Raw genomic sequence first — 26130 nt, 5'->3', positions numbered from 1 at the left:
GGTGTGTGATTTGTGGCAAGGTATTTGATCCCTGGAAGCCTCAGTTTTTTCATCCTATAAGACTCATTTCATAGGATTTTGTGATGAAATGAATGTACCTAAAATGCTTATCCAGTTTCTGGCTAAGTGAGCATTTCAATAATTATCTGCTGAAGTGATGATAATGAAGATGTAGTAGGGAGTCAATACAATGGAGGGAAAATGAAGGTTTTTTTGGGGGGGGGTGAGGTGGGGACAGGAGACTAAATTGTAGGAATAAGAGAAATAACATGATTAGAAAAGCGTATTAGGAAGATTGACATCCTCCGTGGTTTATATAGTCAACATAGTAAATCTCTACTAAATATAATCTTTTTGATTGACCCGTGGTATTTCTGCTTGATGAGAACAATAATTTTTCTTGAAAGTAAGGGACAACTCTCTGGGAAATCAGATTGCTTTGGTCTCAGAATGTCTTAGACTGGGCCTACTTTCTTGCTTTAATTGCCTTTTTGTAGATTTTCTTCAGCTTTCCTCATACTATACTTACACTTAAGCTTCCTCTGTACAATAATGAGGTATTTTTCTGATTGTATGTTGAGAACAGCAATGGTGTTCATGTGTAAGAATGATTTTTGAAGTTTAAATGCAGTTGATGTACAGTGAGTTTGTGTATTAAGTTGTAGTAACAATTACTTTGGGTTGTAGTCCAAAATAGGCAAGTCAGGATTTGGGCGGAAAATACGGGAATATTTTTTAATGGTGTACAATTTGGGCTACATAACTGGGGTAAATATAATAAGACGATCCTCAATATGACTTAAATACCCCAGATTTACATATGCAGCACTCAGGGGCAGCTCTGAAGTTCTTTTCAAAACACAAAACCAGTGCCAGCTCCCACTTCTTCAGCATGCCCAGGAAGTGAGCATAGAGGCAGAAAGAAGCAAGGCTCTCCACTTCCTTCATGATGGAGAAAAGAAGACATAGTTTTTATGTAAACTTTCCCTTGAAATTTATCTCAGAGAAGCTATGAAAAATTATTTTACTTATGCAAAAGTCTACTCTGGGAAGGTGACATTTTTTAAAACTTCATTTCTTTATCATGGCTGTGCTGGGTCTTCGTTGCTGTGTGCGGGCTGTCTCTAGTTGCGGCAGGTGGGGGCTACTCTTAGTCGCCGTGTGCAGGCTTCTCACTGCAGTGGTTTCTCTTCTGGTGGAGCACAGGCTGTAGGCGCAGAGGCTTCAATAGTTTGTGGTGCACAGGCTTAGTTCCCCTGCCGCATGTGGACTCGTCCCAGACCAGGGATTGAGCTCACGTCCCCTGTGTCGGCAGACAGATTCCTATCCACTGTACCACCAGGGAAGTGCATGGGACATTTTTAAAAGGAAGAAATAGGCAGCTAGCGTAGGAAGCCTGTTATAAATCAGGAATTAAGGGGTTTAGAAAAGTGATGATCAGAAGATATGGGAAAAAATGACAATGGTTTATATCCCCAATTAATTCTGATTTTCATTTGATACTTTATTGTTTATCAATCGCTTCGTAGGTGCCAGACTGTGCTAAGTGCTTTTTACTTGCTGTAGTTCCCTTAATTTCCACAACAGATGATTGGAAAGGTACTTTTCTATTACTAGGTATAATTTACAACGTGGGAAATTGAGGCTTTGAAAGGCTGGTTTGTTCATGCTCACCCAACTAGTAACTGATGAGGGGAATGTCCCCCAAATTGCGATTCTTGCCATTACACTATTATGTCTCTTACTTGCTTTGTGTGATGATTCAGGATAGATATTGGGAAACGTGATTTCTATTACTGGTTCTGACTTGGCGAAAATTCTGGGAAAATTGAGCCATCTGCTTTGCATCTTCTTCTGAGCCTTCTTCTCATCAAACTTGGCCTCCCTTCTGGTATCTCTGCTTCCTGTGTCTGTCAGTTTCAGAAACCAGAGGCTGGTACTGGCATTATCCATAAATGTTTGAAACAGACAGCTGGGAATAGGGTAGAAGCCAAATAAAGGGATATATAGCATTTTTGAAATTTTGAAAATGATCCGAATCGATCAGTTTGTTTGACTGTGTCCATATTTCATAATGAAATAATGGAAAAGCTTGCCTTGACAGACAGATAACCTGATCAGAGTAGTTAATTTCTTACTACAACCAATCATCATTATTGTTATCCCTGCATTAACTGTTTTGGTCAACAAAAGTTACTGTTTTTGTAGGTAACTTATTTTGATCTCCTTAATGATAACATAGCTATTGTATTAATTGCTTTCAAGACTATGAGTTCATTGACAGTTTTGGGTTTTAGAGTCTGAGACCATCCAGTCATTGCTTGCAAAGTAAATTATTTCCCAATTAATGTATTGATATAGATGGATTCCTGTTGTTATAAGCCTTATTAGTGTTTTGTCACTAATAAGAATGTTTGATTACAGTGTCTTGTGTAAACTGTCCTAGAAACCATCCTTAGGTTCCTTGGTGGCTCAGACGGTAAAAGCATCTACCTACAATGTGGGAGACCCGGTTTCGATCCCTGGGTCGGGAAGATCCCCTGGAGAAGGAAATGGCAACCCACTCCGATGTTCTTGCCTGAAAAATCCCATGGATGGAGAGGCCTGGTGGGCTACAGTCTGTGGGGTCACAAAGAGTCGGACACGGCTGAGTGACTTCACTTTCACTTTCATGAAGAGAGTGGGTTTTATGATTGTATTTTTAAGATAGGGGATATGATGAGATCATATTACTTACACTTTTTTCTTTATTTTTTAGCCCCTAAAAAATGGTCAGTAAGCCAGCAGCATAATTTTGTGTTAATTCATTAGGATTATTTTCACCCACTATCTAAAAGGTGGGTAGATAAGCATGTAAAGTTTTTTGTACTACTGGACATTGTGTGAATACCTCTATCACTGAGTTTTATAATAAGCATTTTTAAGGTTTCTTATTCACCTATCAGCTCTAAGTTTCTTGAGGGCAGGATGGTGGCACTATCCTAGTATCCAGCATTGTGCTGGGCACATATTAATAGACACTTAAGAAATGTTTTCTTAATCCTGTCAGTAATCTCTCTCTCTTGTAAATTCCATTACATTTTGTATTTCTCTTGTGATACCTCACACTTTCTATTTTGCATTTTACTATGGTTCTCTTTTCCTTAATTCTGGTTACCAGACTGGATACTCCTTTTAGGCAGGAACTGTTCTTAACCTTTGAAAAGTTTCCTTCTATTCAAGGCCTTATACTCAGCTCATTCATAATAAATGTTGAATAAATAGTAGATCAAAAAACATTTTATTTAAATAATTTATTTCTAGGTTAATATTTCTAGTAAAATTTATTACTAGGTTAAGATTGGAGGCAGTTTTGCCATCTGTATTTTTTGTGTTTTAGAAGCAGAGGAACCTTCTTAAGTGCAAGAATATAATTTGTAAAGAATTTTAGCTAACCTCTGTTACTAAAATAAAGTTTTTGTTGCGTGTGTATGTGTTTTGGTTGTTTCTTGATGTTATTTATAAGAATGCTTAGTGCCTAAACTTTGTCTCTAAAATAGCAGTGTAATTTTAACTTCACAGGCAAGCTGGACTGGTTCATTATATGGTTTGGAGAAACCAAGGGAAAGCAAACGATGCAGGAAGTGGTAGTGGCAGTTCTGTAAATACTCCACTTTTCACTTGACCTTTTACTGACCTGGTGACAAAACACTTCTGTAAAGTAACTTTGAACTATTTTATTAGAAAATGGGTGTATTAAGAAGGATCTAAACTTAAAAATGGTCTTCCCTAATAGCTCAGTTGGTAAAGAATCTGCCTGCAATGCAGGAGACTCTGGTTCGATTCCTGAGTCAGGAAGATCCGCTGGAGAAGGGATAGGCTACCTACTCCAACATTCTTGGGCTTCCCTGTGATTCAGCTGGTTAAGAATCTGCCTGCAATGTGGAGACCTGGGTTTGATTTCACATTGCAGACATCCTGGAATATGAAGTCAAGTGGGCCTTAGAAAACATCACTACGAACAAAGCTAGTGGAGGTGATGGAATTCCAGTTGACCTTTTTCAAATCCTGAAAGATGATGCTGTGAAAGTACTGCATTCATTATGCCAGCAAATTTGGAAAACTCAGCAGTGGCCACAGGACTGGGAAAGTTTTCATTCCAATCCCAAAGAAAGGCAATGCCAAAGAATGCACAATTGCATTCATCTCACACGCTAGTAAAGTAATGCTCAAAATTCTCCAAGCCAGGCTTCTGCAATACGTGAACCGTGAACTTCCAGATGTTCAAGCTGGTTTTAGAAAAGGCAGAGGAACCAGAGATCAAATTGCCAACATCCGCTGGATCATGGAAAAAGCAAGAGAGTTCCAGAAAAACATCTATTTCTGCTTTATTGACTATGCCAAAGCCTTTGACTGCGTGGATCACATTAAACTGTGGAAAATTCTTAAAGAGATGGGAATACCAGACCACCTGATCTGCCTCTTGAGAAGCCTATACGCAGGTCAGGAAGCAACAGTTAGAACTGGACATGGAACAGCAGACTGGTTCCAAATAGGAAAGGAGTACATCAAGGCTGTATGTTGTCACCCTGCTTATTTAACGTATATGCAGAGTACATCATGAGAAACGCTGGGCTGGAAGAAGCACAAGCTGGAATCAAGATGGCCGGGAGAAATATCAATAACCTCAGATATGCAGATGACACCATGCTTATGGCAGAAAGTGAAGTGGAACTAAAAAGCCTCTTGATGAATGTGAAAGAGGAGAGTGAAAAAGTTGGCTTAAAGCTCAACATTCAGAAAATGAAGATCATGGCATCTGGTCCCATCACTTTATGGGAAATAGATGGGGAAACAGTGGACACAGTGGCTGACTTTATTTTTCTGGGCTCCAAAATCACTGCAGATGGTGACTGCAGCCATGAAATTAAAAGATGCTTACTCCTTAGAAGGAAAGTTATGAGCAATTTAGATAGCATATTAAAAAGTAGAGACATTACTTTGCCCACAAAGGTCCGTCTAGTCAAGGCTATGGTTTTTCCAGTAGTCATGTATGGATGTGAGAGTTGGACTGTGAAGAAGGCTGAGTGCCAAAGAATTGATGCTTTTGAACTGTGGTGTTGGAGAAGACTCTTGAGAGTCCCTTGGACTGCAAGGAGAGCCAACCAGTCCATTCCAAAGGAGATCAGCCCTGGGATTTCTTTGGAAGGAATGATGCTAAAGCTGAAACTCCAATACTTTGGCCACCTCATGCGAAGAGTTACTCATTGGAAAAGACTCTGATGCTGGGAGGGCTTGGGGGCAGGAGAAGGGGACTACAGAGGATGAGATGGCTGGATGGCATCACCGACTCGATGGATGTGAGTTTGAGTGAACTCCGGGAGTTGGTGATGGACAGGGAGTGCAAAGAGTCGGACACGACTGAGCGACTGAACTGAACTGAAATGATATCTAGTACAGGTCAATACAGCTCATAGTTTTTAAATTTGTAAGTCTATACTGAATGTATTGCTCTGTGACTTGCTTTTTTGCACTTAAAGCTTGGAGGGTTTTAACCTTAGAATAGATGTACTGCATACCGTTTAAACTATACATAGTGTTCCATCATTCATAGTATTTCGTATGAATACTGTGAAATTTGATCATTTCCCTTTTAATGGGTCATCCCTTCCCTTCTGCCTCCCTCATTCTCTTTTTTAAAAAAATTAATAAGCTTTATGTTTTAGAGCAGTTTTGGATTCACAGCAGAATTAAGGAGAAAGTGCAGAGTTCCTGTGTACCCCTATCCCCACATACATACAACCTTCCCTGTAGTCGATATCCTGCATTTCAGTGGTCCATTTGTTAAAACTGATGAACCTACGTTGACACATCATTATCACCCAAAGTCCATGGTTTACATTAGGGTTCATCCTTGTATATATTCTGTGTGTTTTGACAAGTGTATAATGACATATATCTACCATTATAATATCTTACAGAATAGTTTCACTGCCCTAAAAATCCTCTACTCTGCCTGTTCATCCCTCCCTCCCCTTCAGCTCCAAGCAGCCACTGTTTTTAGTATTCATAGCTTTGCCTTTTGCAGAATGTCATGCAGTTGGAATATTACAGTATGTAGTCTTTTTAGATTGGCTGCTTTCACTTTTTTAATATGCACTTAAGTTTCCTCTATATCTTCTCATAACTTGATAGCTCACTTCTTTTTCATGTTGGTGATAATCCAATACCTGGATCCTATAGTTTATTCGCTCACCTGCTTAAGGACATCTTGGTTGTTTCCAAGTGTGGATAGTTATAAATAAAGCTGCTATAAACTCCCACGTTGTCCTTTACTTTTCATATGCTGCTAGAGGGAGCATCCTCATGTGGCCATCACAGTAAGATGATTGAGCATAAGATGGAGCCTATTACCAGTTTCTCCTCTTGCTTGAGAAGCTAATTGCCCTGCATTCCTTCCTGTGCCCTCAAATCTTGAATGAGATTGCATAATTTGAAGCTCTTCAGTGCAGTTCAGAATTGATATGTTAGGGAAATTATCAGAGTTTATCTGTGGACAGAACTCAGGTAATTCTGTTCAGTCCAAGACTTCTCTGGATATAACCTGTGCAAAAAAGTTCTAGAAGACATTTTATGATTGTTGTATATTGTAGTGGATATTCTAGATTTCCCTTAGTCCTTCCATCTCTTATGTTTTCACTCTTTTATCTTTGATTATGTACTTCCAAAGTTATTCCATGGAATGTGTCTGAGACATTTCACAATTTACCTATTCAATGGAAAGCCATTCTTGATAATATACTGGTCATTCTACATGCCTTTCAGAGATGAAAAACATGCAGCTTCCAGATAGTGGGCAAATGATTCTTCTTTCTTGTATTGATTTTGTCCTTTTATTGTTTATCTTTTTTTTAATGTAGAGTTTTTCAAAAGTTCCAGTTTATGCAGCTGGATTTATTTTTTTAACTATTATTCCCATGGTTCACATTATTGCATCTGTCATTGGTTATTTCCTTTTCCCGTTATAGTTATGTGCATACTCTTTTGAGCTCTTCTGTCCTCTCTCTTTTAGATTATTTATGAGTCCATTTTTTGGAACCTGTTAGGTCTTTAAACAAATATTTGCTAAATGCTTTTTATGTACCAGCTTCTGTGTCAGGTGCTAGGTTTTCTCTGGTGACCTTGCTGATGTGGAAAAGTTAAAGGGAATACTGTGATTATTTAGCCCAAATGGTACAGATGTGCTTAGGAGTTAATTATATTATTATATAAATATTTAAACGAAGGAGGCCTGTTGTGCTCCTTTTTGAGTAACAGAGTAAGAAAAGGGCTTTAAGTGTGCAGGAGGGGTGAACATTGAAAATGAAAATTGATTGCCCACTAATAAAATAGTTCAAAAAGGTATGAGATATATAGGATATTGAGCGTCCAGCCTTGATGGAACATTAGGATGAGAATAGTCATTACTTCCTGAACTGTTCAGACCAGGTGTCACAAACATAAAAGCTTAGGGTCCGTGTAGATAACATAAGGTCTGAATCAGTTATAAGACAATTAGAAATGATTGGGGTTCTATGAATGTTATTTGTTATTCTCCTGCCAGAGATTCACTTGCCAGGAATTTGATTTCTCCTAGAGAGTTAACATTAAAAAAGAAAAAATTGGATCTGAAACTTGGAAAAGTAGAATGAAATTTAGCCATATATTACTCTCATAAATCAAATTAGATCAAACTGTCATTTTCCACTTAGCTTCAATTTTGTAGTTTCTATATTAATATTTTATTACAATAAATTTTCTAGTGGGGTGTTAACTTAAAGTCATTTTTATCAAAATGTAGCAATGAGATGGATAATTAGCCTTAAATAAGTGTTTTATGTTTCATTTCATTCTTTATACATTTTAGTCAATTTTTATAAAATGTTTTAGGACTAGCAAAGACAAAAAAACCTCTGTACTTCAAAAAGTGATTATAATTATAATTAATTTCACTCATCAGTTTTTCTTAACTTTAGAATGTTGTCTTGGTTTATTTTTAGGTATAAAATTTTTAGTCTTTTTGACTCCTAGTTTTAGTAAATTTTAAGTAGTAATTTTTCTTCTAATAATAATCTGTACCTATATGTTTGTTTTCCTTTTGCAACTTTGAAGAACTGTACATAGTAGTAAGGTCTGAGTTAGGCAAAAGTTGAAGTATGACTAGAATTTCTTGGTTTTTCTTCAGATAAAAATTTGAACTTGCCCAGAATTCGTATACCCTTCTCTGACACACAGTCACCTTAGTCTTTATTCCGGTTAGTTCATAACCGGTTTTTGTCTATTGAAATTATATTAGTCCCTTTACCAAGTTCATAATCTAATGAATCAAGTCTTTGCTCAATTTTTCATTGATTTATTTACTAATTTAAGAAGTGTTGAAAGCCTACTATGAGCTGGGCATTGAGTATAAAAAGGGTAAGATGAGGTTGCTCTATGCGGGTTTTCTTTGAACAGTGATATACCAGCTGAAGAAATTAATTGATAAATTTATTAAGTATTTGGTACCTACTGTTTACCAGGTATTATTCTACAGTTGGATAGCATATTCAAAAGCAGAGACATTACTTTGCCAACAAAGGTTCATCTAGTCAAGGCTATGGTTTTTCCTGTGGTCATGTATGGATGTGAGAGTTGGACTGTGAAGAAGGCTGAGCGCCGAAGAATTGATGCTTTTGAACTGTGGTGTTGGAGAAGACTCTTGAGAGTCCCTTGGACTGCAAGGAGATCCAACCAGTCCATTCTGAAGGAGATCAGCCCTGGGATTTCTTTGGAAGGAATGATGCTAAAGCTGAAATTACTTTGGCCACCTCATGCGAAGAGTTACTCATTGGAAAAGACTCTGATGCTGGGAGGGATTGGGGGCAAGAGGAGAAGGGGACGACAGAGGATGAGATGGCTGGATGGCATCACTGACTCGATGGACATGAGTCTGAGTGAACTCCGGGAGTTGGTGATGGACAGGGAGGCCTGGCGTGCTGTGATTCATGGGGTCGCAAGGAGTCAGACACGACTGAGTGACTGATCTGATCTGATTCTCCAGTTATGGGCTTATCACAGTGAGTTAAATAAGCAGCTTTCATGACCTCTTGACGATTATATTCTAGTAGGGGAACTGATAATAAACAGGTTATAATATATCATTTAGAGATAAATATTTGAAGAAAAATAAAGGCTAGAAAGAGATGGATGAGAGCTTTGGCACATACATCATTACACCCAGTTGCTCCCCTTGAGTTAAAGGAGGTGGTCTTTTGTACCCCTGTACTAATGAGTCATTGGTGGCTGTCATCAGTACTGAGCAGTTCTCTGCCAGTAACTCCTGAGGATATGGATGTGCTGATCCTATAATGAGGATCAGGGTGGGACATCATGGTGTCCACTAAAGCAGGATCTTTTTTCTCCCCCCACCCCCAAATGAGTTGTATCAAAATTTTTCTTTATGCGTTGGCAAAGACTAACGCCAGTCTGTAACAGTACTTAATTTTTTTTTTTTTTTGCTAGAGTAAGGTAAAATATGTTGAAGTGTATAGTAGTGCCACACACAAAAATAAACAAACATTTTAAAAACAAGAACCAAATGGAATACTACTTATGGAATTTTTAATTTGGATCACTGTATTTAGAAATTTTGTTTCAGCTCTTTTAAACAGACTTATTAAGTGTTTCTTATTTAAGAAGAGATGCTGAGGAGGAGGACAGCCCATGTTTGAACATCAAATATGGCCTTAAGCATTTATTAGCAGTGCAACTGTGAACATGAGATTTCACTTTTCTTTATTTCAGCTTCCTTTTAAAAATGAAGCAGATACTACCTGTGTTAAGGAGGTTTTGATGAGGACTAAATTAGATCATATATATATAATATTTTGCATAGCATTTTCTCACTTGTATACACACAGAAAATCTGATACATAATTGTTCTAAGAAAATTTTAAGAGTTATAAAATTTACTATTCAAATTTCATTGTATGTTTTAAAACATGAAGTATATTTTTTATATACTGCAACATATAATTTTTTCAAGTCTTTCAAATATTAGTGAAGTAAGTACCTATCAAGCTTAGAACTTTTGCTTCTCAGATAGTCTTTTAAGATTAGAAGGGGAAAAAACCCTATAAATTGACTCTCTAGATGAATACATAAAAGGAATATTTCATAAATGCTTTAATATTTTTAGGATTCATCACCACATTTATTTTCACTGGTAAAAAGAATAAGTTATTTGTTAGTATTCACTTTAAATCTTTGTTTTATATTGTATCTAATGGCCTTGCTAAATTCATGTATTAATCTAATAGTTTATAAATTCTTTTAGATTGTCTAAGCAAATCATACTGTTTGTGAAAGTGGCATTTTTGTTTCTTCTCCATTTTTATACTTTATGTTTCATATTCTTATGTTTTTGTACTGACTAAAGACCTCTTGGACCATGTTAAGTGCAAGTGGTGATATTAAGTGGTCTTATTCTTCAGTCTTGGGGAATGTTTGCAGTCATTCACCATTACGTATGATGGTTGCTCTAGGCTTTTAAAAAGATACACTGTGTAGTATTAAAGAACTTCTCTTTATTTCTAGTTTTGTATAAGTTTTTAAAAAATCATGAACAAGTATTAAATTTTATCAATGCTTTTGTTTCACTGATAAAATTAAATTATTGATAAAATTAAATTATCTATTGATTATATGGTTTATTTCTTTTTTTACATGGTTAATTGATTTTCATGTGTTAAGTCATTTTTGCATTTTTGAATTAAACCTCCACTTCATCCTGATCTATATATTGGTATATTTGATTTTGCCAGTATTTTGTTTAGAATTTTTGTACCTATGGCAAAAGAGAGGTGTGTACTATTCTTTCTTATAGCAATCTTTTTGGCTTTTGTTAGCAAGGCTTCTGCTATCTTTAGAAAACATGTATGGAAATACTCCCAATTTTTCTGCTGTCTGGGACAGTTTGTATAAAATTGGTATTATTGCTTCTTTAAATTGTTGAAATCATCTGGTCCTAGAGTTTCTTTTGTGGGAATGTGTTTTTACTTCACTAAAAAAGTTCAGATTCATAGACTATTTAGCATAGTTTTACATTTAACACATGTATACCCACTGCTTAGAATCTTGTGTTCGCATATTGCTATAATTGCTCTATTATATGTGTGCCTTCCTTTCTTCATCCATCGTTTTGTCTTATTTTTTAATGCATTTCAAAGTAATTGGATATATAAGTATGCTTTCCTCTAAATATTGAAGCATGAATATCATTAAGTAAAGTTCAGTATTTTCTTTTATATTAAGTAAAATTTATATGGAATATAATCCATAAATTTGGTGTGAACATTGACTTAGTTTTGACAAATACATGCATTTGTGTATCCCAAGCTCCCTCAAGATACAGAATATTACTATCACTGGAGAGTTTACTCATCCCTTTTCTTAGTGAATTCTCATATCTGCCCTAAGAGACAACCGTTCTGATTTTGTAATTCTAATTTTTTCTTACCATATTATTGCATACGTTTTAATGTAAGATGTTTTTACTCAGTGTAATATAGAGATTGATCTGTGTTGTTGAATATATGAATAGTTCATACCTTTTAATTGCTGAGTAGTATTCCACTGTAAGAAAACATCATAGTTTACCCATTTTCCTGTTGATGGACATCTGTGTTAGATTTTGGCTGTTATTAAATCTGCTGTGAAAATTGTACTAGTCTCTTTAAGCACCTGTGTTTTCATTTCTTCTGGGTAAATATGTAAAGGGTGGAGTCATATGTTAGGTTTATGCTTTGTTTTAAAATAAACTCTCCAAAGCAAATTGCACCATTTTACTCCTGAAATGGTATATTAAGAGTTTCAGTTGTCCTCCATCCTGGTCAATATTTGATATCAGACTTCACAAAAGTAGTTCTTATGGTGGGAATACAGTGGTGGCTCACTGTAATTTTTACCTGCCCAGTGACAGATGATGTTTGTCTATGCAAATCTTTCACCCTTTTAAAACCTGTCTCTTATAATTGAATTGTAGATATTTTAATATATCTTGGAGATATATTTGTGTTTATGTTAGATATGTTTTGTTAGATGTTAAGATATGTTTCGTACATAATTTCTCCCAGTTTGTGACTTGTCTATTCATTTTCTTAATGCTATTTTTGATGAGCAGATTTTTTTTTTTAAATTTTAATGAAATTTTATGGTTATTGGTTTCTGTGTCTAAGATTCCTTTGCCTTCTAAATAATGAGGATATTTTTCCTGTGTTTTCTTCTGAAAGCCTTATGATTTCAGCATTTATGTGATGTTTGATTTACTTTGAATTAACTTTCATGTATAGTGTGTGAGACACAGATCAAGGTTAATTTTTTAAAAATAGATATCTATTTGTTCCAGCACAATTTGTTGAAAAGACTTTGCTTTACCCATTAGTGATTGTTGAAAACAGCTGACGGTGTAGGTATAGGTCTTTTTCTGGACTACCTATTGTGTTCCATTGATCTATTTGATGAATCTTAGGCCAGTACTGTATTGTCACAATTACTGGGTCTTGTAAGTGCTTCAGCTTTTTGTTAGTTTTCAAGATTGCTTTGGATGTTCTAGGCTTTTTGCATTACCATATGCATTTTTAGAATCAGCTTCTCAGGTTCCACATACACAGAAAATGCCTGCTGGAATTTGGCTGAGATTGTATTGTTTCTTTAGAACAATATATGGAGAATTTATGTTTTAAAGATATTGAACCTTCCATTCTATGAACATAGTATACAGGCATACCGTATTTTACTATACTTTGCTTTATTGTGCTTGGCAGTTACTGTGTTTTGTTTTGTTTCACAAAATTGAAAATTTGTGGCAACCCTGAGCCAAGCAAGTCTGTTCGCACCATTTTTGCAACACTATTTGTTCACTTCATATCTCTGTCACATTTTAGTAATTCTTGCAATGTTTCACATGTTTTCATTTTTTATTATATTTTTTCTGATGATCTGTGATCAATGATCTTTTTAAAATTGAGGTTACAGTATTAGTTTCAGGTATACAGCATAAAGATTCAATAATTTAAAGATTATACTGCATTAAAACGTCTTACAAGACAATGATTATAATTCTGTATGTTATATAGTATCTTGCTTATCTATTTTATGCCCAGTAGTTTGTAGCATATCCCTTATTTGCTTGTCCCATTTGGTAATGCTAATTTATTTTCTATATGTGATCTATATGTGATGGTATATCTTTTCTCATTTTATATTTAATCTTTATGTGTCCATAGTCTTTTAGTAGAGTATTTAACAGAATAACAATATAATTTGAGTTTAAAGCTACCATCTCACTGTTTCCTATTTTATCCACACATACTATGCTTTTTCTCTCACTTCTTACCTTCTTTGGTTCACTCATATATTTTAATTATTCTCTCTCTCACCTCAGTAAGCTTTTAATAGCTATGCTAGAAAGTACTACATGAATTTTGAGTTATTGCAGTTTTCTGAAATTATTACTTCTGCCACATCCTGTTCAATGCAGATGGATATCTTGGACACTTTAACTCTGTTTATTCCACTCCTGACTTTTTTGTTTTTGTTGTTATGCATTGAAAAATCTCTGTGGGATTCCCAGGTGGTACATTGGCATAGAATCCACCTGCCAATGTAGGAGGTGCAAGAAATGTGGGTTTGATCCCTGGGTCAAGAAGATCCCCTGGGGAAGGAAATGGCAACCTACTCCAGTATTCCTGCCTGGAAAATTCCATGAGCAGAGAAGCCTGGTGGGCTACAGTCCATGGGGTCACAAAGTGTTGGACATGACTAAGGACCCACACTCATCATATATTTTAAGCTTAACAAGTTATTAATGTAATTTTTTTTAACAATTCTTGTTCATTTATATTTGCCAATATACTTACCTTTTTGTGGCTCTTCCTTCTGTGTTGTTTTTCTAGCTGTCATTTTCCTTCTGTTGGAAGAACTCTGTTTTCGTATTTCTTTTACTGATAAATTCTTTTTGTTCTGAATCACCTTTATTTTATTTTAATTTTCAGAATATTTTAAACTGTTCATAGATTTCTCGATTGACACCTCTTTTCCTTCAAAAATTTTAAGAAGTCATTCCATTTTCTGTGTCATTCATCATTGCTGTTGAAAGTTTCCTCTCAGTCTACTGATTGTTGCTTCTTTCAGTGTGTTTATTTTTTCCCCTAGCTGTTTAAAGATGTGGCTTTACATCTTATCAGTATTAGGGAATTCTTGATTATTATCATTTCATATATTGCTTCTTTCTTATTTTCTCCTTTCTTTTCTTCTGGGATTTTAATGATATGTATATTAGAGTCTTTCAAAGGATTCCATATGCCTCTCATACTCTTCCATATTTTTCAGCCTTTAATTTCTGTGTGCTTTGGTTTGGAGATTTGCTGTTAACCTCTGTTTTAAATTCACATTTGCTCTGTTCAGTCTGCTGCAGGTTTCAGGTACTGACACATGGGAAATTTTGCTGTTAAGAGCAAGCATAAAGGAGCAGTAATTGGACCATGTGGGAATAAAGAGAGGGGCTTACTTATTGGCTTTTGGTTGGGACATACTAGCATGTTTATGTTATGACTGGAGTGATTCTGTAGAGAGAAAAAAATGAAAGCTGTGTGAGAGAGAAAAGAAAGATGATTTTTAGATGAAAGTTCTTAACAAGGTGAGAGAGGACATAGCAAAATTAAGGAGTTTTCTTTTGACGGGAGTGGGACATACAGAGGTTGGTATTAATAGTATATGTGTACTGATGGACTCATGTATCAGTAGTCTTGTGAGATGAAATTCTGGCTTGACCAGTGGAAAATACACAGCTGCTGTGAGTTCTGGACTCTTACACTTTGGGTGTATGTTTTGGGAAAATTGTCCAAGAAATGGAGAGTCTTGTGGTAAACTGCATTTATAGCCACCTAATTGTTTTCTGTTTCTGTGTGCCCTCAGTGATATCTGCCTTTGTCTCTTAGGGAACTCAAGTGTTATACTTTAAAGGGAATACCTAAATGTCTAATTAAATTAAATTAAATGAACGTTTCTGTCATATAGTTACAATTTCTGTATTATATATGTAAACAGAGTGGTTGATTCCTAGTAGCACATTTAAAATGAATTCTTAATAGTATTTGCATAGCAAACCAAGTTTTCTAACATATTTCCCCACATTTTCTTTTGTAGTTTTGTGAATCCTAGAATAGTACAACCATGTTTCGAAATAGTCTCAAGATGCTTCTTACTGGAGGAAAATCAAGTCGTAAGAACAGATCAAGTGGTGAGTAGCTCTGCTTCATTTATTTTGTGTTATGATTTGGAAAAGAAAGTTATCTTAGGGATCTGAATTAATGCTACCACAGTTCATATATTTTATTAAATGGCTTATGTAATTTAGCAAAAGTTTACATTCCTATAGGTCGTCATATTCTTTATTAAGAAGAACACTTGAACACTCATCAGGAATAGTCAAGTAAATGAACAGTTTGTGAAAGAAAAATGCTTATTTCAGATATATGAGAGTGTAGTGTTTCTATGTAGTACACATTAAAGACCTTCCAGACTTAAATTTACTTTATGAATTAACCTGTAAAATTATTTCAGTCCCAGATACTCTTTGAGGAATGAGACTAAAAATAATAGAGATAGTCCTCAAAGGGTTATACAAAAAATGATATGTAAATTGAACATTTTTACAATCATTAAAAGATACTAAAAAAAAAATAAGTGTGTAATTCTTAGACTTTTAAGGTAAAAACAAACCAAACCTGTATAGATAGTTTTTTGGGAGAAATCTTGAAGATTAATACACTATATAGTGGAGAGTGAAAAAGTTGGCTTAAAGCTCAACATTCAGAAAACGAAGATCATGGCATCCGGTCCCATCACTTCATGGGAAATAGATGGGGAAACAGTGGAAACAGTGTCAGACTTTATTTTTCTGGGCTCCAAAATCACTGCAGATGGTGACTGCAGCCATGAAATTAAAAGACGCTTACTCCTTGGAAGGAAAGTTATGACCAATCTAGATAGCATATTCAAAAGCAGAGACATTACTTTGCCAACAAAGGTCCGTCTAGTCAAGGCTGTGGTTTCTCCAGTGGTCATGTATGGATGTGAGAGTTGGACTGTGAAGAAGGCTGAGCACCGAAGAATTGATGCTTTTGAACTGTGGTGTTGGAGAAGACTCTTGAGAGTCCCTTGGACTGCAAGGAGATCCAACCAGTCCATTCTGAAGGAGATCAGCCCTGGGATTTCTTTGGAGGGAATGATGCTAAAGCTGAAACTCCAGTACTTTGGCCACCTCATGTGAAGAGCTGACTCATTGGAAAAGACTCTGATGCTGGGAGGGATTGGGGGCAGGAGGAGAAGGGGACGACAGAGGATGAGATGGCTGGATGGCATAACTGAATCGATGGACATGGGTCTGAGTGAACTCCAGGAGTTGGTGATGGACAGGGAGGCCTGGCGTTCCGCGATTCATGGGTTCGCAAAGAGTCGGACACGACTGAGCGACTCATCTGATCTGATCTGATTTGTTTTCTACAAATGGATTGTTGATTTTTATCATATTTTCTTTCATTGATGTGTAGCTATTTACAATATTGTGTTAGTTTCAAGTGTACAACAGCAAGTCAGTATTTTTGCAGATTATATTTCATTTATAGGTTATTATAAGAAAATGGGCATAATTCTCTGTTTAGTTCAGTTTGGTCACTCAGTCGTGTCCAACTCTTTGCGACCCCATGAACCGCAAAACGCCAGGCCTCGCTGTCCATCACCAACTCCCGGAGTCCACCCAAACCCATGTCCATCGAGTCGGTGATGCCATCCAACCATCTCATCCTCTTTTGTCCCCTTCTCCTTCTGCCCTCAATCTTTCCCAGCATCAGGGTCTTTTCAAATGAGTCAGCTCTTCTCATCAGGTAGCCAAAGTATTGGAGTTTCAGCTTCAATATCATTCCTTCCAGTGAACACCCAGGACTGATCTCCTTTAAGATGGCCTGGTTGGATCTCCTTGCAGTCCAAGGGATGCTCAAGAGTCTTCTCCAATACCATAGTTCAAAAGCATCAATTCTTCGGCGCTCAGCCTTCTTTATAGTCCAACTCTCACATCCATACATGACCACTGGAAAAACCATAGCCTGGACTAGATGGACCTTTGTTGGCAAAGTAATGTCTCTGCTTTTGAATATGCTGTCGAGGTTAGTCATAACTTTCCTTCCAAGGAGCAAGCATCTTTTAATTTCATGGCTGCAGTCACCATCTGCAGTGATTTTGGAGCCCAGAAAAATAAAGTCAGCCACTGTGTCCACTGTTTCCCCATTTATTTGCCATGAAGTGATGGGACCAGATGCCATGATCTTAGTTTTCTGAATGATGAGCTTTAAGCCAACTTTTTCACTCTTCTCTTTCACTTTAATCAATAGCCTCTTTAGTTCTTCTTCACTTTCTGCCATAAGAGTGGTGTCATCTGTATATCTGAGGTTATTGATATTTCTCCCAGCAGTCTTGATTCTAGCTTGTGCTTCCTCCAGCCCAGTGTTTCTCATGATGTACTCTGCACATAAGTTAAATAAGCAGGGTGACAATATACAGCCTTGATGTACTCCTTTTCCTATTTGGAACCAGTCTGTTATTCCATGTCCAGTTCTAACTGTTGCTTCCTGACCTGTATACAGGTTTCTTAAGAGGCAAGTCAAGTGATCTGGTATTCCCATCTCTTGAAGAATTTTCCACAGTTTATTGTGATCCATGCAATCAAAGGCTTTGGCATAGTCAATAAAGCAGAAATAGATGTTCTTCTGGAACTCTCTTGCTTTTTCCATGATCCAGCGGATATTGGCAATTTGATATCTAGTTCCTCTGCTTTTTCTCCCATCCAAGTACTAACCAGGCCCGACCCTGCTTAGCTTCCGAGATCAGACGAGATCGGGCGCGTTCAGGGTGGTATGGCCGTAGACCCTCTGCCTTTTCTAAAACCAGCTTGAACATCTGGAAGTTCACGGTTCACGTATTGCTGAAGCCTGGCTTGGAGAATTTTGAGCATTACTTTACTAGCATGGGAGATGAGTGCAATTGTTCAGTAGTTTGAGCATTCTTTGGCATTGCCTTTCTTTGGGATTGGAATGAAAACTGACCTTTTCCAGTCCTGTGGCCACTGCTGAGTTTTCCAAATTTGCTGGCATATTGAGTGCAGCACTTTCAGAGCATCATCTTTTAGGATTTGAAATAGCTCAACTGGAATTCCATCACCTCCACTAGCTTTGTTCATAGAGATGCTTCCTAAGGCCCACTTGACTTCACATTCCAGGAGGTCTGGCTCTAGATGAGTGTTCACACCTTTGTGATTATCTGGGTCATGAAGATCTTTTTTGTACAGTTCTTCTGTGTATTCTTGCCACCTCTTTATATCTTCTGCTTCTGTTAGGTCCCTACCATTTCTGTCCTTTATCGAGCCTGTCTTTGCATGAAATGTTCCCTTGGTATCTCTAATTTTCTTGAAGAGAGCTCTAGTCTTTCCCATTCTGTTGTTTTCCTCTATTTCTTTGTATTGATTGCTGAGGAAGGCTTTCTTATCTCTCCTTGCTATTCTTTGGAACTCTGCATTCAAATGGGTATATCTTTCCTTTTCTCCTTTGCTTTTCACTTCCCTTCTTTTCACAGCTGTTTGAAAGGCCTCTTCAGACAACCATTTTGCTTTTTTGCATTTCTTATTCTTGGGGATGGTCTTGATTCCTGTCTCCTGTGCAATGTCATGAACCTCCATTCATAGTTCATCAGGCACTCTATCAGATCTAGTCCCTTAAATATATTTCTCACTTCCACTGTATAGTCATAAGGGATTTGATTTAGGTCATGCCTGAATGGTCTAGTGGTTTTCTCCACTTTCTTCAATTTCAGTCTGAATTTGGCAACAAGGAGTTCATGATCTGAGCCACAGTCAGCTCCTGGTCTTGTTTTTGCTGACTCTATGGAGCTTCTCCATCTTTGGCTGCAAAGAATATAATCAATCTGATTTTGGTGTTGACCATCTGGTGATGTCCATGTGTAGAGTCTTCTCTTGTACTGTTGGAAGAGGGTGTTTGCTATGACCAGTGCATTCTCTTGGCAGAACTCTACTAGCCTTTGCCCTGCTTCATTCTGTACTCCAAGGCCAAATTTGCCTGTTACTCCAGATGTTTCTTGACTTTATACTTTTGCATTCCAGTCCCTTATAATGAAAAGGACATCTCTTTTGGGTGTTAGTTCTAGAAGGTCTTGTAGGTCTTCATAGAACCATTCAACTTCAGCTTCTTCAGCATTACTGGTCGGGGCCTAGCCTTGGATTACCGTAATATTGAATGGTTTGCCTTGGAAACAAACAGAGATCATTCTGTTTGTTTTGTTTTTTTTTTTGTTGTTGTTGGCAAAGTAATGTCTCTGCTTTTCATTTTTTTTATTTTTTTTTTAATTTTATTTTATTTTTAAACTTTACATAATTGTATTAGTTTTGCCAAATATCAAAATGAATCCGCCACAGGTATACATGTGTTCCCCATGTACTGCATTTCGGACTCTTTTGTTGACTGTGATGGCTACTCCATTTCTTCTAAGGGATTCCTGCCCACGGTAGTAGATATAATGGTCATCTGAGTTAAATTCACCCATTCCAGTCCAGTAAATCCTTCTTTCTATTATATTCCTTTAAGCTTTTCCGTTTCCTATTTTTATGCATTTGACAAGTTTTCATGGGTGGTATGGGCTTCCCTGGTGGCTCAGTCTTAAAGAATCTGCCTGCAGTGCAGTTGACACAGAAAACTGAGGTTTGATCCCTGGGTCAGATCCCCTGGAGAAGGAAATGGCAGCCACTTCAGTATTCTTGCCCAGAATACCCCATGGACAGAGGAGCCTGGCAGGCTACTGTCCATAGGATCACAAAGAGTTGGACACAACTGAAGTGACTTAGCATAGCATTGTTGGTATATTCTTTTTCATTCTCTTCAAAATATTTTTTAGCACTGCTTGTAATTTCTTCTTGACCCATACGTATTTAAAGTATAATTGTTTATTTCCAAACAGTTGATGATTTCCTGGTCATCTTATTATTAACTTAGCTAATTGTACTTTTATCAGAGAACCTATCCTGTATTATTTTACTGTTTTTATATTTATTGAGGTTTTCCTTATAGCTTTGCATACAGTCAGTTTGGTCTAATGTTCTTGATGTACCAAGTAATGTGGATTCTGCAGTTACTGGGTACAGTGTAGGTCATTTTTGTAAATGGTGATCCTCAAATCTTTTATGTCCTAACTTTTAAAAAATTATTTACTAAGAAAGGTATGATTAAATCCTATACTATGATTGTGGAATTGTCTATATCTGGAAGCTTTCTTATTAGGGAAGATCCCTGGAGTAGGAAATGGCAACCTACTTCAGTATTCTTGCCTGGAGAATCCCATAAACAGAGGAGCTTGGAGGGCTATAGTCCATGGAATCGCAAAGTCGGCCATGACTGAGCCACTAACACACACACACACGCATGTGCACACACCCGATGATGAAATGTTCCTCTTTATTTTTAATAATGCCTTTTGCTTGAAAGTTGACTTTGTCTAATGTTAACATAGCTGTCTAGCATTGTTTGGATAGTATTTAAAAGGCATAATTTGTTCTGTTCTTTTATTTTCAACGTATCTATATGATTATACTGTTAGTAACACATAGCTGCATTTTCTTTTTGTATTCATTCAGACAAGTTTTTCCTCTCAAAGGATTTGTTGGAATACATTTACATTAATTCAGCCAGTGATACAGACTTCCCTCGTAGCGCATTCAGTAAAGAATCTGTCTGCAATGCAGGAGACCCAGGTTTAATTCCTGGGTCCAGAAGATCCCCTAGAGAAGGAAAAGACAATCCATTCCACTCTTCTTGCCTTAAGAATCTCATGGACAAAGGAGCCTGGCACGCTGCAGCCCATGGGGTTGCAAGAGTCAGACATGACTTAGTGATTAAACCACCACCAACCAGGGGTATATCTGGGGTTGAATATAACATTGCTCTTTGTTTTGTGCTTGTCCTGCCTGTTCTATGCTTTTTCCCCCCCTCTCTTTTATTGCTTTATTTTGGATTGATCAGAATATTTTTTATATTCCATATCTCTCCCTACTGATTTGGGGATTATGAAGTCTTATTATAATTCATTCAGTAACCACTTTAAGATTAAAACATTAATCAAAGTTTGGTGTCAGTTGGTACTTTTACCCTCTCCTTGGACAATGCAAGAGTCTTAGAATCTTTACATTAGTTTAAATGGTTTTTATTTAAACTCCACAAGACATTATTATTGTTGTTTTATGTAGTCACTGTTACATAGATTTATTCACAGATTTGACCTTTTTATTGATTTTTATTCCCTGCTTCCTTCACTGTCTAGATGGAATCACCAAATTTCTTTTTGTTTATATAACACCCTTTATAATTTCCTTTAGTTGGAATCTTGATGTGGCAGATTTGCTTCTGTTATCTGAAAACACCTTTATTTTGCCTTTATTTTTGCAGGATGTTTTTGCTGGGAGTGGAATTATATATTGTCACCTGTTTTCTTTCAGCACTTTGAAATATTGTTCATTGTCCTCTGGCTTCTTGAATTACTTCTGGTGAAAAGTTAGCTATCAGTCTAAATGCTCTCTGCAATCTGTCTTTTATCTCTTTGTTTTTAGTTTTCTAGATGTTACATTGATGTGTGTAGGAGTGCTTTTCTTTTTAATCTTTCTTTGTTTAGCTTCTATTTATGTTTGGTAGGGTTTTCCGAATATGTGGCTTGATGACTTTCATCAGTTTGGGAAAATTATTTCTCATTATCTTTTTAAATTTTATTTTTCCCTCTTTTCTATTTGTTCTTTCTTTCTGGGACTCCAGTTATGCTTTTGATAGACTACATGTGTGCCATTTATGTCTCTTACACTTTCTTTCTATCCTTTTGTCTCTGTGCTTTATGTTGGATAGTATAAAAAAATCTGTTTTTGTTGTTGTTGTTCAGTCGCTAAGTCATGTATGACTCTTTGCAACTTCATGGACTGTAACATGCCAGGATCCTCTGTCTTCCACTAGTTCCCAGAGTTTGATCAAATTCATGTCCATTGAGTTGGGTGATGTTATCTAACTATCTCTTCCTCCACCACCCCCTTCTCCCTTTGCCTTCAATCTTTCCCAGCATCAAAGTCTTTTCCAGTGAGTTGGCTTTTCTCATCAGGTGGTCAAAGTAGTGGAGCTTCAGCTTCAACATCAGCCCTTCCAATGAATATTCAGGGTTGATTTCCTTTCAGTCAGTTCAGTTCATTCACTCAGTTGTGTCCAACTCTTTGCGACCCCATGGACTGCAACAGTCCAGGCTGCCCTGTCCATCACCAACTCACGGAGTTTACTCAAACTCATGTCCATTGAGGCAGTGATGCCATCCAACCATCTCATACTCTGTCGTCCCCTTCTCCTCCTGCCTTCAGTCTTTCCCAGCATCAGGGTCTTTTCCAGTGAGTCAGTTCTTCGCATCAAGAATGGCCAAAGTATTGGAGTTTCAGCTTTAACATGAGTCCTTCCAATAAACATTCAGGACTGATTTCCTTTAGGATGGACTGGTTGGATCTTCTTGCCGAGCCAAGGGACTCTCAAGAGTCTTCTCCAACACCACAGTTCGAAAGCATCAGTTCTTTGGCACTCAGCTTTCTTTAGAGTCCAACTCTCACGTCCATACATGACTACTGGAAAAATCATAGCTTTGACTAGATGGACCTTTGTTGGCAAAGTAATGTCTCTGCTTTTTAACATGCTGTCTAGGTTGGTCATAACTTTTCTTCCAAGGAGCAGGCGTCTTTTTATTTCATGACTGCAGTCACCATTTGCAGTGGTTTTGGGCCCAAGAAAATAAAGTCAGCCACCGTGTCCACTGTTTCTCCATCTATTTGCCATGAAGTGATGGGACTGGATGCCATGATCTTAGTTTTCTGAATATTGAGCTTTAAGCAAACTTTTTCACTCTCCTCTTTCACTTTCATCAAGAGGCTCTTTAGTTCTTTGGGACTCGCAAGAGTTTTCTCCAGCACCACCATTCAAAAACATCAGTTCTGGTTCTTAGTCTTCTTTATGGTCCAACTCTCACATCCATACATGACTACTGGAAAAGCCATACGCATCTTTGTCAGCAGCACCTTTGTCAGCAGAGTGATGTCTCTGCTTTTAATACAGTGTCTTGGAGAAGGAAATGGCAACCCACTCCAGTGTTCTTGCCTGGAGAATCCCAGGGACGGCGGAGCCTGGTGGGCTGCCGTCTATGGGGTCGCACAGAGTCGGACATGACTGAAGCAACTTAGCAAGGAGCAAGTGTCTTTTAATTTCATAGCTGCAGTCACCATCTGTGGTGATTTTGGAGTCCCCCCAAAAAAAATTTCTCACTGCTTCTACTTTTTCCTTTTCTATTTGCCGAGAAATGATGGGACCAGATGCCATGATCTTAGTTTTTTGCATGTTAGTTTTAAGTCAACTTTTTCAGTGTCCTCTTTCACCCCCATCAAGAGGCTCTATAGTTCCTCTTCATTTTCTGCCATTAGAGTGGTATCATCTGCGTATCTGAGGTTGTTGATATTTTTCCCAGCAATGTTGATTCCAGCTTGTGATTCGTCCAGCCCAGCATTTTGCATAATATACTCTGCATGTAAGTTAAATAAGCAGGGTGACAATATACAGCCTTGACATACTGCTTTCCAAGTTTTGAACCAGTCCATTTGTTTCATATCCAGTTCTGCCCCTCCCCACCACCCCCACCATGTCCAGTTATAACTATTGCTTTTGACCCACATACAGATTTCTCAGGAGATAAGTAAGGTGCTCTGGTATTCCTGTCTCTTTAAGAATTTTCCACAGCTTGTTGTGATCCATACAGTCAAAGGCTTTAGTGTAGTCAGTATAGCAGAAATAGATTCTTTTCTGGAGCTTCTTTGCTTTCTCCTTGATCCAGAGAATGTTGACAATTTGATCTCTGGTTCTTCTGGCACTTTGAAACCCAGTTTGTGCATCTGGAAGATCTCAATTCACATGATGGCGTAGCCTTGCTTGAAGAATTTTGAGCATAACCTTGCCAGCATGTGAAATGAGCACAGTTGTATGGGAGTTTGAACATTCTTTGGCATTGCAGTCTCAAAGAAGGGAAATGCCAAAGAATGTTTGTTCACTAATTCACTCTTCATTGGTCTATAATCTGCTTTTAACTGCATTCAGTTCTTAATTTTAGTTTTTGTGCATTTCAGTTCTAGAAATTCCATTTGCTTTATTAATTTTTTTAAAATTTGGAAATAATTTTAAGTTTGCAGAAAAGTTGCAACAATAATGCAAAAAATTCCATATACCCCCCCACAGATTCATGAACTTTTCACTGTATTTGTGTCAGCATTCTCTTTCCATGTGTACATACACAGAGCATCTCCTCTCCTCTACTTCACCTTTTCTGTCTCACTCACTCTTTTTTATTTTTTTAATGTGGCTTTTTATACGTTTTATTTTACAATAGAAAGCGTTTAAACATTCTTTTGCAAAACAAAGAATAAATGTGTGAAGCAAATCTAATTAGCCTCCTAAATTCTTTTTTCTTGGTAAAACTATGGTTTATCAGATCGTTTGTTCAGAACAAATATATGTGTGTTCTGGGAATGTGTTTTCAAGAATTATTACAATCTAATTAATCAACAAATGTTTATTAAGTACCTACTCTGAACAACAGAGAAGGCAATGGTAACCCACTCCAGTACTCTTGCCTGGAAAATCCCATGGACGGAGGAGCCTGGTAGGCTGCAGTCTACGGGGTCGCTAAGAGTCCAGCATGACTGAGCGACTTCACTTTCACTTTTCACTTTCCTGCATTGGAGAAGGAAATGGCAACCCACTCCAGTGTTCTTGCCTGGAGAATCCCAGGGACAGAGGAGCCTAGCGGGCTGCCGTCTATGGAGTCGCACAGAGTCGGACACGCCTGAATCGACTTAGCAGCAGCAGCAGCACTCTGTACAAGATTCCACTGGAATTGTTTCATTGGCTTATATCTTCAGGTATTTGAAGATGGGTCAAATGCATCATGCCCCTTTACTCTTAAAAACTTCAGTATGTATTTCTTAAGGAGATTACTGTTTATAACCACAGTACATGGATTCACCTCAAGCGATTGTTGATATAATACTTTCATCCTGTTTACCATTTATTCTCTAAATTTTGTCAGTTTACCTAGTGACTTTGAAATAGAATTTTATCCCTTCCTTTCCAAGATGCAGTCCAGAAAAAGGTATTACATTACTTGTTATGTCTTTTTACTCTCATTTAATTTGTTATGGTTTCATAGCCTTTCTTGACATGTTTGAAGAATAACTGAACTGCTCCTAATTGTACTTTTTTTTTTTTTTTTGCAGTGATTAGATTCAGGTTATATATCTATGGTCTGAATGTTACATAAATGTATATTGTTTTCTTCTTAGGGCATTATAGCTGGAGGCACACAATGTCCATCTGTTACTCATATGTGATTCTGATGACCAAATCAGGGTACTCTCCACTTTCTCTGCTGTACAGATAAGAATTTTCCCTTTTAACTTGAAAACAATTTATAGGTAGACACCATTAAGTTTTTTTTTTTTAATTCTTTCTGTTCTTTGTGAGTAGTATTTCAATCTTGTCTCTTAACCTGTCTGAAAAATGGTAAGTTGCTATTTATATCTATATCTGTCTTAAAGTCTGTACCTATGATAGACACACTAAATATATCTGTTTCTCTTGGAATTTACTTACATAATTATATTTCCTTCTATGCCAATTTTTTGTGTGTGTGTGTGTGAGCTTTTTATTTTGGGTTAATTTTAGCTTTATAGAAGAGTTGCCAAGATAGTTCAGAGAATTCCTGTATACTCTTTACCTGGTTTTCCCTATTGTTGCATCTTTGTTACCATGGTGCATTTGTCAAAACGAAGAAACCAACATTGGTACATTGCTATTAACTAAACTCCACATTTCTATTTGGATTTCATTAGCTTTTTCATTAAAGTCCTCATTGTGTTCCAGAATTGAATCCAGAGAACTATATAGCATTTACTTATTG

The 26130-nt window shown here is 37.0% G+C and overlaps 1 protein-coding gene across 3 annotated transcripts in view; it reads left to right on the top strand.

Moving 5' to 3' along the window:
• TANC2 (tetratricopeptide repeat, ankyrin repeat and coiled-coil containing 2) overlaps positions 1 to 26130 on the top strand; it is a 372903-nt gene that overhangs the window by 25813 nt on the left and 320960 nt on the right. For all 3 annotated transcript variants that reach the window (XM_055575581.1, XM_055575580.1, XM_055575578.1), the window contains exon 2: positions 15205 to 15298. In XM_055575581.1, the coding sequence (XP_055431556.1) occupies positions 15232 to 15298 (67 nt within the window). In that variant the 5' untranslated portion in view covers positions 15205 to 15231. The remainder of the gene's footprint in view (positions 1 to 15204; positions 15299 to 26130) is intronic.

The sequence above is a fragment of the Bubalus kerabau genome, chromosome 4 (genome assembly GCF_029407905.1).
Source record: "Bubalus kerabau isolate K-KA32 ecotype Philippines breed swamp buffalo chromosome 4, PCC_UOA_SB_1v2, whole genome shotgun sequence".
Taxonomy (NCBI): domain Eukaryota; kingdom Metazoa; phylum Chordata; class Mammalia; order Artiodactyla; family Bovidae; genus Bubalus; species Bubalus kerabau.
This window is presented reverse-complemented; position numbering and strand designations above follow the sequence as displayed.